Source organism: Mizuhopecten yessoensis, unplaced genomic scaffold (genome assembly GCF_002113885.1).
Source record: "Mizuhopecten yessoensis strain PY_sf001 unplaced genomic scaffold, ASM211388v2 scaffold4259, whole genome shotgun sequence".
Lineage (NCBI taxonomy): Eukaryota > Metazoa > Mollusca > Bivalvia > Pectinida > Pectinidae > Mizuhopecten > Mizuhopecten yessoensis.
Window position 1 is genome coordinate 87,662 of NW_018405455.1, and position 19,387 is coordinate 107,048.

The 19,387-nt window shown below is 35.8% G+C and overlaps 2 protein-coding genes across 2 annotated transcripts; one reads left to right on the forward strand and one right to left on the reverse strand.

Annotated features, from left to right (window-relative positions):
* Positions 1-4,258: 4,258 nt before the first annotated feature.
* LOC110448763 (lipoyltransferase 1, mitochondrial-like) lies at positions 4,259-9,333 on the reverse strand. Its single transcript, XM_021495182.1, has 4 exons — positions 8,451-9,333; positions 7,012-7,122; positions 5,291-5,443; positions 4,259-4,751 (listed from the first exon to the last, which is right to left on the reverse strand). The coding sequence occupies exons 1-4, from the start codon at positions 8,997-8,999 to the stop codon at positions 4,341-4,343; spliced, it is 1,224 nt and encodes a 407-aa protein (XP_021350857.1). The 5' UTR covers positions 9,000-9,333; the 3' UTR covers positions 4,259-4,340.
* Positions 9,334-9,560: 227 nt separating this feature from the next.
* Positions 9,561-18,808, forward strand: LOC110448764 (coiled-coil domain-containing protein 43-like). Its single transcript, XM_021495183.1, has 5 exons — positions 9,561-9,765; positions 12,496-12,583; positions 13,812-13,968; positions 15,182-15,267; positions 18,030-18,808. Exons 1-5 carry the CDS (start codon positions 9,595-9,597, stop codon positions 18,218-18,220), a joined length of 693 nt encoding a protein of 230 aa, XP_021350858.1. The 5' UTR covers positions 9,561-9,594; the 3' UTR covers positions 18,221-18,808.
* The last annotated feature ends 579 nt before the right edge of the window (positions 18,809-19,387 follow it).

The window sequence follows — 19,387 nt, forward strand, 5'->3', positions numbered from 1 at the left end:
TGAAACTTTCAAATAATACTAGTTATGCAACATTGATGAATAATGATATAATTGTAATTGTGATTGACACGCATTGAGTTGACTGCTAAACAATGCATAAATAATGACACGTTATTAAAATACAACTAGAAAAAACTTGTGATTTTTTTTTAGTTGAGGCTCCTTAATTTTAAGAATATTGTAATAAATTCATACAGTCAGTCTACTTCCTCTACCGTTTTGCCAGTAAATCAGCTGCTTGTGTGATATGTTATAGCTTTTTTTGTAAATTTTGGAGGTTTCTTTTCTTTCAAAAGTTTCCCCATTTTCTTTTCTTTTGTTTTTGTAAAGACATCATAAGCATTCACTGCATCTTGCTTAATTTATCTTGTTTTGACTTCTTAACTCATTCAACCCTGAAATTTCATAATGAACCATTCCAACCTTTGAATTGGAAGAGTTCAAATGTTTTTTCAGGGGTGAATGAGTTAATGTACGTCTACATAAATCAACATATTCCTGCTTCCTCATTAAGGATACCTGTCCCAATGCATACTGGTGTCTTGTGACCTCCTGTTAATGTCAGTATAGATACAACTGCAGCAGTCTGGCAAAGAAACTTCCGTTCGCCAGATAGCTCAGTCAGGTATACGTAGAGAGACAGTACAACAGGTATAAAAATCTGGGGTCCTGGGTTCGAGTTTCGAGTCTAGCAACCACTGAACTTTTAAAACTTACATCACTGTTCCATCACTGTTATTGACCATATTTTGTTAATGTCACCTCTAGTATTTTTCACAAAAGATCAACAAGGCGTGGTTTTCTTAAGAGAAATGGATTTATCAAAGCTTACCGTCATGCCGGAAACAAGTTTCCCACACAGTTTTTAGCAGTGGTACAGGGATCCTTAAATGCAAATGTATTGTTTTAATGCATGTCTGGACTTAAGGTTTTTATGCTTAAACCATTTCACCCCTATGTAACTTTAGTAGACTCGGCCATGCATTGATCTAGAAGAGTTCATTATGGTCTATAGTGATAAAAGGGTAAACGAAGATTTCAAAATTGTATATTTTTACTAAGCTTAAAAAGAACTATGACTATAATATAAATGGTGTGTTTTTTTCTCACTATACAATTTTACTGCATTTCATGATGCCACACCTTATTTTAATTTTGAAACAAATGGCTGCAGTGTTTGAGAAAAAACAAATATATGAAATGCCAAAATATTAGGAAACTAACAAAATTGTCCCTATTGAGATACAACACTGAAAAGCAGAGACTTAATTTACTTCCTTTTCAGAAATTAAAATAAAATTGCAATAGAAAAAATCAATTGAAAAAATTGTTTTATGAAATTATACATGAAATTCAAACATGTGCAAAGTGGAAATATGCGTGTCCTATCTCCCCTTTATAGTGTTAAACATCTCCACTAAAACACTTTTTAGAATGTCGGACAAAACACAGAAGAAATATAAAAATCCTATTGCCAAAATAAGAGATACACAAAATAAGGTACATATATATAAAAATGTATTTCACGAGTAAAAAACAACCTTTTAGTTATCTTGTTCAGACAGTAAAGTCAACTATCGTTACTATAGACTTTAAATTGGTATGAATAAGCTGACAATATGGACTAGTAAAGTTTGTGTTGTAATGGTGTACGCTTACTTAATCATGTTAATTATTTGCCAGGGGAGTTAACCCTGGGACCAGTTCTAATCAAAATATTATTGTTCTAAATATATGTGAAATGATTTGTTGCGATAGTAGCTAGCTGCCATATGATATTGTCTTTTGCGTGGCTCTTTTTACTAAATATGTTCCTGTTATAATTATGTTCTTGATGATGATATTAATAAAATTTCAACATACACAGTTTTTGTATATTGCCTGTGTTTTGTTTTTATATTCATTAGCCCAGGTGATGATCATCAGATAGTGGGTTATTCTGGTCGCCTTTTGTCAGTCTTCTGCTTAACGTACTTCTGTCATCAATCTTGAAATATTCTTGTAATGAAAACTTCTCAAAACATACTGAAAGGGACTTTTTTCAGAGTTCTTGTTTTCATGTAGGTTCCACTTGGTCCTTAGTTGTGAACAAGATGGTTGCCAGGTGGCCATTTTGGATTTTACAGGACTTGTAAAGTCTTTTATTAGCATTTCTCAGAACATTCCGAACTCCTCAGGTGGGGCCCTATCCTTGCACACTTATAACCTCTGACGTGAGCAGCTGCTTGTCATTGCATATCATGTGATAGACTTATTTTAGCCCTCAGAAAGTGAAGCGAACATTTTAAGCATGTATAGGAAATTGTTTATGAAAAATAACAGTACATGTACTTACAGAAAAATAACAGTACTTACAGAAAAATAACAGTACTTACGGAAAAATAACAGTACTTACGGAAAAATAACAGTACGGAAAAATAACAGTACTTACGGAAAAAAATTAACTACTTACGGAAAAAGAAGCAGGATGTGGCTTTATGATTGGTATGTAACATATATGATCAGCTATGTATAATAAATGAGTAAATAGTATTTCGATTTAATTAAATGTATCGATTTTGTGCATATTCCTTTAACGATCACAGTCGAAGTTATGATTGAGCGTAGCAGAGTCACCAGAGGTATGCCGATTGTTTTTCTGAAAGTGCTGAAGGGATTTAGCCCAAATGTGATATGTAGCTACTCCTTAGTCTGTAGTTGTGCATGTCGAAGTTTGAGACAGAGCTGAATAACAAGATGGCTGCCTCGGGCTGCTCAGCTACATGATGGTACAATTTGATCTAAGAGACAGTTGTTACACATTATTCCGAGAGGATTATCCTTATGCCAAGTTGAACATTTGTCCGTGAATTGTAAGTAGCAGTAACGCCCAGGCCGGGGTTTGAACCCGGGACCCTCCGAACACTAGACCAACGCTCTACCAATTCAGCTATCTGGTCGCCGACGAACGGCCCAGTCCAGTTCCGCTACAAAGTTATCTTGGGTGATCATTATGATGATGTCATTGAAAATTGTGACAGCATATATATATATATATATATATAATCATGACATCACAGGCATCTGGCCATTATTGGCTGTTTCATTTCGTAGTACCCCGCTAGTTCCGGGGGAGTTGGGGGCCATACCTTGCCTTGTTGAAAATCAACCTTAAATTTGGAGATAAATTTATGGTCAAAATCAATGAAAAACGGAAATAATTTTTGAACTGCCTTCTTCTTAGTTGTATCATTTCTGAAAAGGATTGCAGACAAACATTCATAGCACTAGTTAAGCACATTATTCTGCAATCCTGTTCAGACTAAGGGCTATAACTCTGAAAAAATGCATTGTATTCATGTGACCATTTTAGATTTCCAATAAAACGACACTTGATTGTGTAGGACAATGTCTAGTTACAACTGAACTGACATCTGTTGGCCAACTAGAGGTCAGGGTGGCTAAATAGATTCCAAAGTTTCTCATTTTTTTTTTTTAAATATCAGCATGACGAAGGGTTCGTACTGGCCTTGATAAGGCCTTAAAAACAAGAGTTGGCATTAAAAGCACAAAAACTAAGGAAAATTTCCTTAATGCTCCTACATATTCTTTGAAAGGTCAACATGATTGAGCCTTGAATTTGACTACATGATCCTTTAACTAAGGTTGTATATACATTTTTATGGTTTGTGGTGTTATTCTCTTTAGGATAAAGAATCGCTTTTTACAAGTTAATTTCCAGATTTTTCTTATACTGACCGGTTTAGATTTTAGTCTTGTTTGGTGATGTATGGCGAGTCTAAGAGGCATCCAGGGCCTGTATTCATAAATCTATTATCATGCTCAAACTCAGATTCTGTACTCAAGTGCAATTTCTTGTTTGGGTGATTAATTAATAAAAGAATTGCATATTTTGAGAATTTGGGAGAGTCTTGAACTCACAATTTATTTCAAATGTAATAAACACTTGTCTATCTGACCATTTCACATGATTTAAGCAAGTTACAAGAGAGTTGGCTTGAGCACAAAATCCATGCTTGAGCATGAGAACGGTTTCATGAATTTCAAACATTTGCATACGGCAGAATATTTTTGGGTCTTTAAAAGGCCCTAATAAAATTAATTTCATGGTAAAATTCCTGCATGAATCCTTTGATGGAATTTGAGAGAAGTTCAAAATGTGCAGACGTTGTTGACATGTGTCATGTTTTAAGCGCATGGGTTCTTTTGGCCAGGTAAGAAATTACATTTTGTGTAATCATGACTACAAAAAAACATATTGGTTAAATATAAAATTTATTTGTATAAAATATTGTATATGTATGCACTGTTTATCAAATTTGTTGTGAAAAAATTCCAATTCAAACATGCAATGTATCTTTCAAGCAACACAATATCCAGTTAAGTAAGTCCTTGTTTCCATAGCTACCAACAGTTCCCTTTAACTTATGTATCAGTACTTCAAGATCATCTATCCAGAACCTCTGACCAATGAAAATATCTCTTACATTTGCGAGGATATTCACCATCTGATCATTGTGATTTGTATCAAGGTATGTGAAATCAACTTGAGTTATCTTCCCTTTGTTTATTTCTGTTGCTATGGAAACGGTAAACTCTGTTCTACCTAGAACTGTACTGTAGTTCTTTTTTAACCAGAATTTTGGTGTTTTTCCGTAAACCCAATCCCAGTTCTCCAGATCGGACTGTAATTTGTGAAGTCCTGGAAATATTTCATTGTCTGTAGGATCGACAAACTGGATTTCACCGAACTGTTGAAATAAACATAATTTTATTAAAATGGCACAGTTCAATTAATAATAAATTGATTAATGATAAATTGAGATTTACCAATTTTTCAAATTTATCTGATTTAATAATGAATAATCACAAGTTAACTCTTGTATTCCCAATAAAAATTGTACACAAATATATTATAAATAGTATTAAATATATTCATGGGAATGTATTAATGTTTTTTTTTTTAATTATAACTCTGGTCGTGAAATAAACTAAAATCAGAAACTTTGTTTTACAGATTTAAATACCTTTTAAGTCAGAGATAATCGCTAACATGGGATTTTGCATTTTACACTAAATCGATTACAGCAAAACCTCTTTAAAATGCCGCTTTGCTTACCACCAACTTATTTCAAAGTTTCTTTTTCTCCTTTTGTTAAAAATTCCTTTCTATATTTTCCTCAATTGATCACCTAACCCCTTTATAATGCCAAATTTTCTTTGGATAAACGATGGCAGTATAACAAGGTTTTATAACCGTCTATTTTTAAAACAAAAATCATTGACTCACCCTTTGCTGATCAAACTCCTGGTCAAGTCCTCCACAGTGAAAATGCTGACCAATCACCTGTACGAGAGAGCTGAAATCCATATCTGTCGCGTAGTCGGACATGTTTCTCACCTGCGCTGACACACTCTGTGTGGCTTTAGAATTCACCCCAGTCTGCAGATAAACATGACAGATATATACATACACATGTAGGTAAACAAAGGTTTAAAATAGATAGAAATAAATTGTAATTTTCTTAATTTTTGTACGAACTGGACTGGATAAGTATAGCTGGCAACTTGGTAGCTCGACTGGTTAGGAGTTATCTAGTGTTCAGTGGTCATGGTCTGGCTTTGAATTTTTCCTTTCTCGTTACATTTGGTGCCCAACTAACTATATACCCACAGAATTTGAAAGTGGTATATGGTCTTGTGTGTCTTCGGGGAGGAAGAGTTTGTTGACATATAGTGAGATTGAGACTTAGATAAAGGAGGGAGGAATGTTGGAGAACTGTACTGCGTCATACACTGGCGATGAGGTTGCGAAATTTGTTGGAGCATCCGTGTAGAGTTTGAAGGTTCTGAATTTGAGGCTTAGCTGATCTGGTCAGAAGTTTTTCCTTTCCTGGTACATTGTATAAAGCCATTTTCAAATATATATGTATGCATAAAAACAAAACATACTTATGCTTAAAATTACTGAAAACCAGATAGAAATTATTTTGTATGTCTGCATGCATTTATGCAGGGGCACATTATGGTATGGTGCTGTTCATCAGTCTGCAATTTCAATGAATCTTTATCAAATATGTCACAACATTGCTGCCCATGACCCCAAATGTGTGCCGCAACCTTCATCCAAAATCTCTAAGGTCAAGGATCACTAAGGCTTATGAACATCTTAAATGGATGTCTGAAACATATCTCTCTAGTTGACCATCACCCAAAAGTGTATTGCAACTTTCACCAAAGGTCAAGGTCAGGAAGCATTAAATTCCATTAATTAAATGTCAGAATTTGATATATGAAAAACATTAAAAGCATTTGAAACCAGGGTTTTGTCTTCATCTTTCATGCGATCCGAGCATCACTAACAGCTAACCTCATGAATATGACCATAAACCATCATTAAATGATGGTGGTACATGAACATGTTATACATCTGTTCAACGGTCCCAGTTCTAAAATGTAGAGTTGTTTCAAACAGACAAAATGGTTGAAGTTTTCTGTGTATATGGTTTTAAATACATAACTAGATGGAAATACACCTGTCAATGATGCCAAACTTTTGAAGAAATAATTTGCATTAAGTTGGCCATTCTCTAAATGTACTAGCTGTTGATCATTTACTTTAAGTTTGTAATCTTACATCTGTAGTAGGAGCCAAAAAAATGCATGGCCAGACCAGGGTTCCAATCTGGGACCCTCCTTCTTTTAAGTCTCCTTCTTTAAAGACATCACTATTTACAACCACGGGTTGGGTATCCCTTACCATGCATTTGTCCAGTACTTGAAACAAGGGTTGGTCACAGGTACCAAATGTAGTAGGCCAGACCAGGGTTCAAACCCGGGACCCTCTAACCTCTAGATGGACGCTCTACCAATTGAGCTATACCTTACTCAAGTCGCCAACAATCGACCCAGTCCAGTCCCGCTACACATCAACTGACTTGTGTAATTATGTTTATGCTTTGATGACTCAAGTATATAAATATATATATATATGTGAGCTGTAAATCTTACCCCAAAAGGACTTGTGAGGAGTTTGTGTAGTTTGTCTGTGTCAGTCCTGTACAAGAGTGTAAAGTGGTGGTAGGTTTTTGTCCGGGTCAGGCGTGATGCAGTACCAGATACCTGTAGAATAAATGAGTGGGTACAATGTACCAGGAATAGATCAAATGTACAGTAAAACCTCAATAAAATGCCCCTTGTTGCTGTATGTGTCGCTTACAGGTACTCAAAATAATTTCTTTTATTCAAGTCTCTTTTTTTTCTCATATTCGTAAGAATTCCTCTGTACTTTGAGATGTTATATGGCATTTGTCAAATTAATTTGCAACATTATAACCACAATATACCATTCGCAAATTTTTCATGAATGGATCATAGCGATTGTAAATGATGACAATGACCTTGACAACTCATGAAATTGATCATCAATGTCGTCATGAACAATATAGCGTAACCCGAAAGGTCAATAAGATTCCACCTCACTTTGACTATTCCTGACGTCACATGCACCAATCCACCTGGTTTTGAAGAGAACACACATGAAAAACATTTTTAAAATTGTTGTTTCTTTCTCTGATATTAATTAAAATGTGAGGATATTTTGAGAAGTGGTATATATAATGTGATTTTACAGCTGTAACTGTTGCAACTTTCCATTTGATCAGCTATGCTCCGCATAGCCAAAGCTCAATTTACGATAATAGAATTCCTCATGATGACCTCCTTGGGGGTGGGATAGGGGTATCTCAACCTGAGGGGGAAGGATTCTTAGGTTGCCAAACATGAGGCTTTGCCAAGTATTTGGCAAACTAAGAATCTTTTCTTGAGGGTTGAGATTCCCAATTTCACCTCAAGGGGGTGAATCAGGATGATTCTTTTTCTCTACCCCTGAGACGATGAAGGATGTCTCGCACAATGGGAAAAGTGTGGATTAATAGAATCTTTCACCCCCTTTGGGGTGAGACAGGGTAATCTCACCCCGAGGGGTAAGATTCTTAAGTTGTCAAACACGAGGCTTGCCGAGGGTTTGACAGCTTAACAATCTTACCCCAATGGTTGAGATCACCCTGTCTCACTCCCAAGGGGTTGAATGATTATTTTTCTCTTACCCTGTTTACCCTTGTACATATACCTTACATAGACGTTACATCAATGTAAGACAATGTTGATGTGATCGATGCGGCTGAATTGTCGACGTGACGTCATTGTATTGTTGCCGTGACGTCATGGTATTGTTGCTATGAAGTCATACAAATGTTAAGAACGTGCAAAGAACACGTGTAGCTTGTCTCAAACCTAGGGTGAGATAAGAAAATCTCACACGGGTAAAATGGTGGATATCCCTGTCCAGGGTAAAAGAAAAACCTGTCCTGGTGATGATGATGATGGCAGGGTAAGTTAAAATTTGATCACATATTTAGATGATTACACAGCAATTTAATATACTCTACCTTATACAATTTATCAAGGATGATGTCATCACGTTTATTGATCTCAAGATCTAGATCCCATCTTGACTCAATAGCATCAATGACAAACTGAAGGTTTCTACGTCTATCGTAGCGGCATTTATCCGTGATAAAGGAGCAGTTAAGATTTCCTTCGTCATGGTAAACTGTTCCCCCACCACTAGCACGGCGGACAACATCCACTGACATGGTAACGGCCTTCGAAACATTACACTCCAGCCAGGGATTCTGATGTCGTCCAATCACAACACATGGCTTGTTCTTCCACATAAGTAGCACCGATTTCTTCGACAGATCCCGGTTCTCAAAAAGCCATTCTTCCAGTGATAAATTGGCAAATATATTATTGGATTTAGAAACTATAACCTCGTATGTGTGATTATGTGGTAATGATGGTCGTTTTACAACACAAAAAGTTCTTCCTTTACAAAAGGTTTTAGTCCTCAGTTTTTCTATAAAAATACTTCGAAACAACATTTCAAATTTATATTTGAACATAGTTTTCCTGTAATGTATCAAAAGCACTTGCATGTGGTCAACGGGTTGTGTTTGTTCATAACAAGATATTGATATCGTCTGAAATTAAGTGTCCTTCATCTACTTTCACTTTCGTCGAATAAGTTTTCTTTCACAACTACTGTTATAGTATATTAATTTTGACTTCTGCAAAATATATTGTAACGTGGCAGCCCCGTATAAATGGGTGATTTCAACCACCGCTGTTTCGGCCCTGCAGCCGATTTGTTTACATATTGCCGTACGCCTGTGTGACGGGTTTTCACTACATAAATAACACCAATGTCCATTTATTAGTCCAAAATGTGTTTGTACATTAGTTTTAAAGGGTGATTATTCAAATTACAACTACAGAACANCCTGTTATAAATAAACGAATGTGTCCGTCGAAGGTACTTTAAAAATATTATTTAAATTTAAACTAAAAATGTATATTAATAGCGCTAAGATCGAAAATATAATCGCATTTCTTTCCACGGGATCTCAACCGAATATTCTCCACCATGTTTACCGGATGTAGCTCTTCTGTCATCGAAACTCTCTTGTTTTTTCCATACTATATATGGATAAATAAGGTTAAAGTCCAAATTATTCCGAAGTACGGGAAAAGATGGCGACGTCCATGTCGCCGTACGACCAATGGTTGGCAGACAAACTTTTGTCGCTGAACCCCGAGGTCGACACAGATGTCTTCGTCATGTATATCAGCAGTATGTTGGAGGAGGACTCGCCAGCTGACGAAAAACGCGAGTCCATACTCGAACTCTTGGCCGAAGTTTTGGTTGGTACAATGTAGTTTCATCCCGAGCCATATGCCATGCATGTGATGAGTTAGAACTCGGATCACACACAGGGGTTCGTTACAAATGTCTGAAATACGCATATGCTATACTGATATGGGTCACACCACATATCTTTTTATGTATTCTGTGACCCAAATCAGTATACAGTAGCATATGTGTATTTCAGACATTTGTAACGAACCCCAGCTGTGAATCACGGGGGCTAGCAACCATATATTGAATTTGATTGTTACAAGCCCCTGTGTATATAACGTTATATGCAGCGACGTCTTTCTAAAGATATTTATTACATATCTATTTCTGTCATGTTAATTGTCGATGTGGTTAGATCACAGATACAATTTGATTATAGGCCCCTTTCGGTTATCCAGTTCAACCAGTTGAAACGGTTCAACCTGAAAGAAACAACAGGCTTTCAATTTCAAAAGTATTTTATTAACACAAACATATAAGTTAACATTAAAGAAGATATTAGAACAATATTGACAAAAGAATTAGACAACAGGCTATGCCTATATCAGTCTTTTTCTATTTCAGCTAGCTATGTACATGCAATGCTTAAATATTTATAATGTTCCACACCAGCTTATGTGTAATACTCATTGTTTAAGGGACAAAACTTGTCTGAATTAATAATAATAATAACAATACATGAATACTAATTTTGAATGTATCTAAGCATGTATAAGTAACGAAATGTTTTGATGATTTAATATAAAAGTCAACATGTATAAGAATAGTTTTATTTAATTGGTCAGATGCATTATTAATGCCATATAATAAACAGTGCAGATTTAAATATCCTAATAGATTATAAATAGTGGTAATATGATGCCTAATATTTGAATACAGAGGACATTGAAAGAAAAAATGAATTAGATATTCCCTCTGTTCACCACATACCAGGGACAGTATATACTATACGTCCCTGCACATACACATGAAGTATCATCAGTCAGATGGTGTTGTAACTTATCAAAGTTAAGATCACTTTTAAAATTTCTTAGCTGACATAAAATGATGTTAAGTTTCCTCGGAACACAGTTAATAACAAATTTCAAAAATATTTCAACATATTAGAACAGGCTTAAATTTGAGCCGAGGATGACCCAGGAATATTTGGCACTTGCATATCATATTGACGGGTCCTGATGTGCCTGACCGAAACCAAAATGCTGAATTTCGCTAGTTTGCATTATTTCTTTATAAAACAAGGTGATTAACATAATATATTTTAGGATATATATATGTTATGTAATTCACTGGATGGGTAAAAAGGACATACTGTTCTTGATGAATTGTTTTCATTTGTCACAAAACTCTGAAACTGTTCTTTTTTAGCTCTGCCTACAGTTCAGTCCAATTGTGTTCGTTTATCATTGAATATTTCTGCACCACCCGAACAGTTTCAACTGGTATATGATTGGGATCATATAGCTACTTAGCCTCTTATTATTTTATGTCAATGTACCCATGAATATAACAGTATATACACAGGGGCTAGTAACAATCAAATTCAATTATGTCAATGTACCAATGAATATAACAGTATATACACAGGGGCTAGTAACAATCAAATTCAATTATGTCAATGTACCCATGGATGTATTAACAGACAGGTGCCACTGTGGTTAAGGCGTCTGACATTCACTACCACTAGCCCGCCACCACTGGGTCACGGGTTCGAGGCCTACGTGGGGCAGTCGCCAGGTACTGGCCATAGGTCGGTGTGGGTTTTCCAAGAACTTCGGCTTTCCTCCAAAACCTGACACGTCCTTAAGGTAATAGGATTGTGTCACCATATCTCAGTAGAATTTCTTCAAATTTTCTAGTAATATTGCTTTGAAGTAAAGAAAAATTTCTGCCACAAAAAAAATATAGGTTGTCAGAATTGTAAGGATTTTAAATGGAAATCTATGTAAAAATGAGTGAATTTTGATAAAAATAAATAAAACATGCAATGTTTTGCAAAATAATGTCAATCAAAATGATACTGACATAGATTAGTATCGTAATGTATATCAATTTCAAAAACGCTGAAATTGTGTAAAACTAATTATCTATAAACGATTAAAAATTGGCATTTTATAATAAAACCATATACACATAGTAATTGCAGGTAAGAGTTATCGTTCTTGAAAAACTTCACAGTAGTGAAATAGGTAGCCGGTTTCCTGAAGTACAAAAAATTGACACATGTGACTCATTGATAAAAAAAACCTGAATTAATGCCTGGATTGCTTTGAAATACTTTAATATTGAGAGAACACACTGTTTTGTCAATAATAAACATACAATATTCATCAGTTTAATATTAAACATTAGAATTTGCGGAAATTGTGATACTGTCTCCCTACATTGGATTTTCAACAAGGGATGTACTTCCTGTTTCCGTTTATCAATACACTCCAATGACCTTAAATGACCGTAGCTGTTAATAGGGCGGTGCCCGATCTGACGTAAAACACAATAAAAGGATTGACATACTATATAATACCTGTGCTTTATGGATACTATTAGAAAGTATTGATAAATATAAAAACAAATAAGTTATCAATGTCAGCTGTCAACTAGCTATAGATATATATGTATTATACACACAATTTATAGTAAATCAGATCTACAGTGTGCACAGCCTGCTCATATTATACATGTATGGCATGACTAAGTACTATTGACCTATACTGATTACTTTATTGAAATATCAGGAAACGGACCGTGAACTAGCCTGTGATGAAATTATGAAGAAATATGATGAAATAAACAACAAACATACAAACAAGAATACAGAATCAGGTAAGTGATCACTGTACGAAAGTGATGGGCACTCGGTTTAAAATCATAATAAATAATCGTTTTGTAATACTCAATACTAAATATAGGATGTAGTAATTAAACCGATCGATGATCGATTACATAATAGGTTAATACTTTTATGGGACTGAACACCTGAAAAAAGTGAGAGCACTATTATAGCTATTAAATCAATAGACTGAGTTGTTCACCATACATTAGATTACATTCTTTCATAATTAATGGTTATCAAGCAACTTCTTTGCATTTGTATCCCAATCATATAGTATAAATCATAAGAATATATGACTTTTAAAGTATACTTTATACATGGAAGACATTTAAATACTTGGATTTCAATGATGAACCGATTATGGAATTTGTAATCCATAATCGAAATCTGAAAGGGCAACCCGATTGATTTTCGATTTTAATCGATCATCAGCCCATCACTTTTGTTAGATGGTATAACATAATTTTTTTCTCAAGAGCAAAATTCCCTTATTGTCACTTCTTTCTATATGAAATTGACACAGGAAGGCAACTACCTCAGTACACTTTCTAGACTCTTACATGCACTTGCTCAGAACAAAAATAAGAGCTCAATAGTCTGTATGATCACTTTGAAATCCTAGGCACATCTCTAGTGGTATACAGTTCTACTTATCAATGGTACCAGGGAATAGTAACATAGATGTTATGTTGGGGCTATTGAAAATGTTTAATATCAACTATGTAAATATAGATTGGGCTATAGTAGAATGTTTGAAATACAACCTGCGGATTAGTACTCTTAACCCTTTCACCACTGTAGACCATAATAGACTCATCCATATCAATACATGGGAGAGTCTACTAAAGTTACACAGGGGTGAAAGGGTTTATATAAAATTAAGTTAGAAATGGGTAGACAACATCCGACGGAAGGTTAATCAGCAATATTTATTATAGTTTACATGTTTCGGCAGACTTGGTATGCCGTTCAGAACAGTATGACAATTCAAAAACTTACCTTAAGTAAGAAAGTATAAAATTGTACAACCAAGCTGACGTAAGGCCCTTTTGATTTATCTTATCATAAACTATAACTAATTAAAATTTACGAAGTGAAAATCCAATTTTCATTTGCTGTATGAATATCGATCTGCTCATTTGAGATCTTCTGTAGTCTATATATATGATACTAAGTTTTTGTCAGTACATTTATGATGTGATGTTCCTTTGTTTACAGCTCAGAAAAATATTGCAGACCAGCTGTCTAACATGCTGGAGAAACAGACTATAGAGCCTGTCAAGGTCAAGGACACACCTACTGACAAAGCCGAAGACCGGGCCAGGAAGGAGGCCATCTTAGCTCAGTATTCCAACGTGTCGGATGAAGAAGACGAGTATCCTTTCTCATACAGTCGTTTCTTTTAAAACAATAACTTTTAAATCCTTTGATAACAATTCAGCACAATTCAGAAACTGAGCCTCACAATTAAAGGATATATGGAAACCCTCTTTATATAATAATTATTATAAGCTTAATTCACCCCTGAAATTTCCTAATGATCTAATCCAACCTTTGGATTGGAAAAGTTCAAATGTGTCTTCAGGGGTGAATGAGTTAAAGGATTTAGATTTAAGATATAGTGCATTCCATTTAACGTAACGTTCCAGTTGTGCTAACTCGGAACTAACCTGTTAAATCGAACAGCGCTTTTCAAATAATATTTCAGCATGTGAAAATCTAATGATTTAATACGGAAACAAGTGGGTTTTTTTCCAAAATAAACTTAACAGCTAAAGCATAAAACAAATTTGAAACAATGCAGATTGCCAACTTAATGTACAAGTTTTACACACTTTGACATTACATGGAGTCGGTAATAATTTTATTAGACTGATTTAATACAGCTTAATTTGTTATACATTGTACATAGACTATTTTAACACGATTCGTTTGCAACACATGTTTTGATTGGATACAGACCATGTTCTAATCTGCGATAGAATCATGATCAATCGTGTTAAGCTCTTCCCATCGCACTTAAGCCACGCCTAGTTTCTAACCAAAACAATATGGTGTCAAGCTCGCCTCTTAGCAAAATCCCGCTGATAAGGCTAGCAGGCGACAGAACAGAAACGACCGATGAAATGCATTTGTTGAATGAATTAAAAAGTAAAAAGTACACATTACTTGTTCTAATTTTTCGTGTCTATACTGGCGATTAGAACACGAGTTCAAACCCCATGTTCTAATTGCCAGTATAGCCACTCTAAACAACGTAATATCCCCTAAATAAACAATTTGGTAAACATCTGAAATTAAAAATTTCACTGGCCCCCATATATTGGATCCAACTTTGTACCCTAAAAGGAGATGTTCCCAATAAACGGGTTCGTTCCGACAGAATGTCACATTTCATTAAGTGGATCACTTGGTTCGTATCGGCGCCACTGGAGCCATCCCCTAAACGGAACATGTAACAAGTCTGATTTACGGAGAACAAGATGAGTGACAAAAGGCCCAATGGGCCTGTTTTAAAAGTATGCATTGTGTTTGTAATATTATTTAGATTTAACATTATTAATCATACACTCCTTAACCACTAATAGTGATGGACATTCTAGCCATACTGGAACCAAAGGAGGAGGAGGAGGAGCAGCCGCAAGTGGTGCTGCAAGCGGTGCCTCAGGGGACTGTATCCTTCACTATTAAATTCTGAGCACAGGAGTATGACACTATACATTGTGAAAATATGTTGTTCAATGATAGAAATTATACCTTCCATGTTATTATGAAAACAGGTTGTCTATTGGTGTCGGTCTGTAAGCAGAATTTCTTTCGCAATTCTTTCAGAAATACAGTGACCGCCAGATTTTTAGCTCAGCTGGCACAAGGTTCTGATGTCATGTCACAGGAAAAGTGGCTCAATTTAATTATTTAAGAAGAAACTGTTGTCAGAATGTTATCAGAACTGAATTATATATCATTGGTATCATAGATTTATGATTTCATTGAACCAACCAGAAGGAAGGTATTGTGATATGTATCCCGATATATTGTCGTATATAAATGGAAAAAGATGCTCAAGTTAAAAAGAAATTGTTGTCAGAATGTTATCAAACTGAGTCCTGTAAGATGGTTCTTCAGATTTTAGTTGAAGCATCTATAGATTATGAATTTTTACCTGATTCCCATCACTAGTAATAATTATGATTTGAGGTTTTTATATACCACTTTATCACTTAGGTCGTTTCAAAGCTGTTCATAAATTATTATCTGTGTTTATAGAGCCTTTGCAACCAGCCAATATCTCTCTCAACTCCCTGGGTACAATATAGCCGGTGCTGCCATTTCGGCGCTCACAGCTAGCATTCAATAATTCTAGCACTGCCAAATTTCAACCACATACTCATTTACAGCTGAGTAGGCTGGAACAAGCAGAGCTCACAATAGCTTGCTTATAGTTATTTGCATAATATCTGTTAGAATGTGTAGAAAATTGTAATGTAAAACCAAGTTTCTGAAAAATAAATGCGATACAGCTATATTTCATTACTGTATTTCAGTATGATATGATAGACCTGTGTATTGCGATTTATTGGTTTTCTGATATATATTGTGACAGCCCTAATAGATATTATGTATGTATCGTGTCAGTCCTTGGTGAAAAAACCGATTTGTCTGTGTTTCACTGAATGTTTTGTGTTTGAATGAGGACTTTTGTTAAAAGCTTGTATTACACAAAGTCATATATTTAATAATAAGCTTTACAGGAAAAACAATTCATATATTTCACAGTGGTAGGTTAATGTTCCAGCTATAGTCTGGCATTGGTAGGTTAATGTTCCAGCTATAGTCTGGCATTGGTAGGTTAATGTTCCAGCTATAGTCTGGCATTGGTAGGTTAATGTTCCAGCTATAGTCTGGCATTGGTAGGTTAATGTTCCAGCTATAGTCTGGCATTGGTAGGTTAATGTTCCAGCTATAGTCTGGCATTGGTAGGTTAATGTTCCAGCTATAGTCTGGCATTGGTAGGTTAATGTTCCAGCTATAGTCTGGCATTGGTAGGTTAATGTTCCAGCTATAGTCTGGCATTGGTAGGTTAATGTTCCAGCTATAGTCTGGCATTGGTAGGTTAATGTTCCAGCTATAGTCTGGCATTGGTAGGTTAATGTTCCAGCTATAGTCTGGCATTGGTAGGTTAATGTTCCAGCTATAGTCTGGCATTGGTAGGTTAATGTTCCAGCTATAGTCTGGCATTGGTAGGTTAATGTTCCAGCTATAGTCTGGCATTGGTAGGTTAATGTTCCAGCTATAGTCTGGCATTGGTAGGTTAATGTTCCAGCTATAGTCTGGCATTGGTAGGTTAATGTTCCAGCTATAGTCTGGCATTGGTAGGTTAATGTTCCAGCTATAGTCTGGCATTGGTAGGTTAATGTTCCAGCTATAGTCTGGCATTGGTAGGTTAATGTTCCAGCTATAGTCTGGCATTGGTAGGTTAATGTTCCAGCTATAGTCTGGCATTGGTAGGTTAATGTTCCAGCTATAGTCTGGCATTGGTAGGTTAATGTTCCAGCTATAGTCTGGCATTGGTAGGTTAATGTTCCAGCTATAGTCTGGCATTGGTAGGTTAATGTTCCAGCTATAGTCTGGCATTGGTAGGTTAATGTTCCAGCTATAGTCTGGCATTGGTAGGTTAATGTTCCAGCTATAGTCTGGCATTGGTAGGTTAATGTTCCAGCTATAGTCTGGCATTGGTAGGTTAATGTTCCAGCTATAGTCTGGCATTGGTAGGTTAATGTTCCAGCTATAGTCTGGCATTGGTAGGTTAATGTTCCAGCTATAGTCTGGCATTGGTAGGTTAATGTTCCAGCTATAGTCTGGCATTGGTAGGTTAATGTTCCAGCTATAGTCTGGCATTGGTAGGTTAATGTTCCAGCTATAGTCTGGCATTGGTAGGTTAATGTTCCAGCTATAGTCTGGCATTGGTAGGTTAATGTTCCAGCTATAGTCTGGCATTGGTAGGTTAATGTTCCAGCTATAGTCTGGCATTGGTAGGTTAATGTTCCAGCTATAGTCTGGCATTGGTAGGTTAATGTTCCAGCTATAGTCTGGCATTGGTAGGTTAATGTTCCAGCTATAGTCTGGCATTGGTAGGTTAATGTTCCAGCTATAGTCTGGCATTGGTAGGTTAATGTTCCAGCTATAGTCTGGCATTGGTAGGTTAATGTTCCAGCTATAGTCTGGCATTGGTAGGTTAATGTTCCAGCTATAGTCTGGCATTGGTAGGTTAATGTTCTAGCTATAGTCTGGCATTGGTAGGTTAATGTTCCAGCTATAGTCTGGCATTGGTAGGTTAATGTTTCAGCTATAGTCTGGCATTGGTAGGTTAATGTTCCAGTTATAGTCTGGCATTGCAGTTCTATATAAGTGTACAATTCCTTGATTTATAACCAGCTCTGCTAATGAAAAACACAAACGCTGAGACCGTGGGACAGGTCGAGAAGGAAAAACGAGAGAAGGCCAAGGAAGAATCGGACAAGAAAAAAGAGAAGGACAAACAAGATCGAGCACAACAAAAACAGAAAGGGGTGGACAGAAAGGATGCGGAGAAAAAACGTACACAGAAAGGCGAGAGAAGGAGATAGCATTGTTAAAAGATAAAACTAGGACATTTTATAATTCGGATACATCAAAACCGCAACAGATGTTACTGGCAACATACATGTAAGCTATAGACAGAATTACGCTTTACAGACACGTTTACAGGGCCGCCATCGTTTATCATGATCCAAACGGTTGGACCAGAGTTGTTCGTTTATGAAATAAGGTCGGACCCAGTAATCTGATGCTGCTTTCGGCCGAGCCCTTGACAATGCCTATGCCTATGTATAAACATTTGCAGATCCGCCAAGATTTATACCCAAACATGTTGACATTAGAATAGACAAAACCTGTTGTTCCTTATAAACGAACAAGTCCCATGTAATATGGAAAATTGATAGAATGCCGTAAAACTCTTCAATTGTAAAAAGATCATGTAACTCTTAAATTGTAAAAAGATCATGTTTAAATATTGTTTTTGATATGATTTAACTAGTGAGGGGACGATGATTGATTATGATCAACAATAAATTGGTTTGCCCTTTCCGATTCTGATTATCGATTACAAATTCCATAACCAATATAATCTGCTCATTACTGAACCAGTGTCAAAATAAAATGTATGAAATCTACATTATGCATTGCAAGTAATTTATTTTGTTTATTTTTTAATCATATGATTGATCTTAGTGTTGAAATAGGGACAACCCTAGTGATTAAACCCTTTCACCACTGTAGACCATAATGGACTCATCCAGATCAATGCATGGTAGAGTCTACTAAAGTTACTTACATAGGGGTGAAAGGGTTAATGTTGTTTTTGGGCCTGACTTGTAAAGACTTTCAAGACTTGAATTAACATTTGCAGGTCAGTCCGGTTTAACCCCGAAATGTTGCGTCTAAAAAATTTACAAATCAGTTTGTCCGTATTAACAAACTAAAAAGTAAACCAACTCTGTCTATTGACGTGTTGTCACTTTTAATACTGTATACAGTCACATAAACTATATTTAGTCAAATATCAATCAGTTTTCTATTTCGGAATATGAACAGATTTCGTAACAATTCTAAACCAGTTGCCACCATCACTAGATATTTAATATGGCCACATTCGTTCCAAACGGTTGGACCAGAGTTGTTTGTATATGAAATAAGGTCAGACCCAGTAATCTGATGCTGCTTTCAGACGAGACTTGACAAAGCCCTGCAAG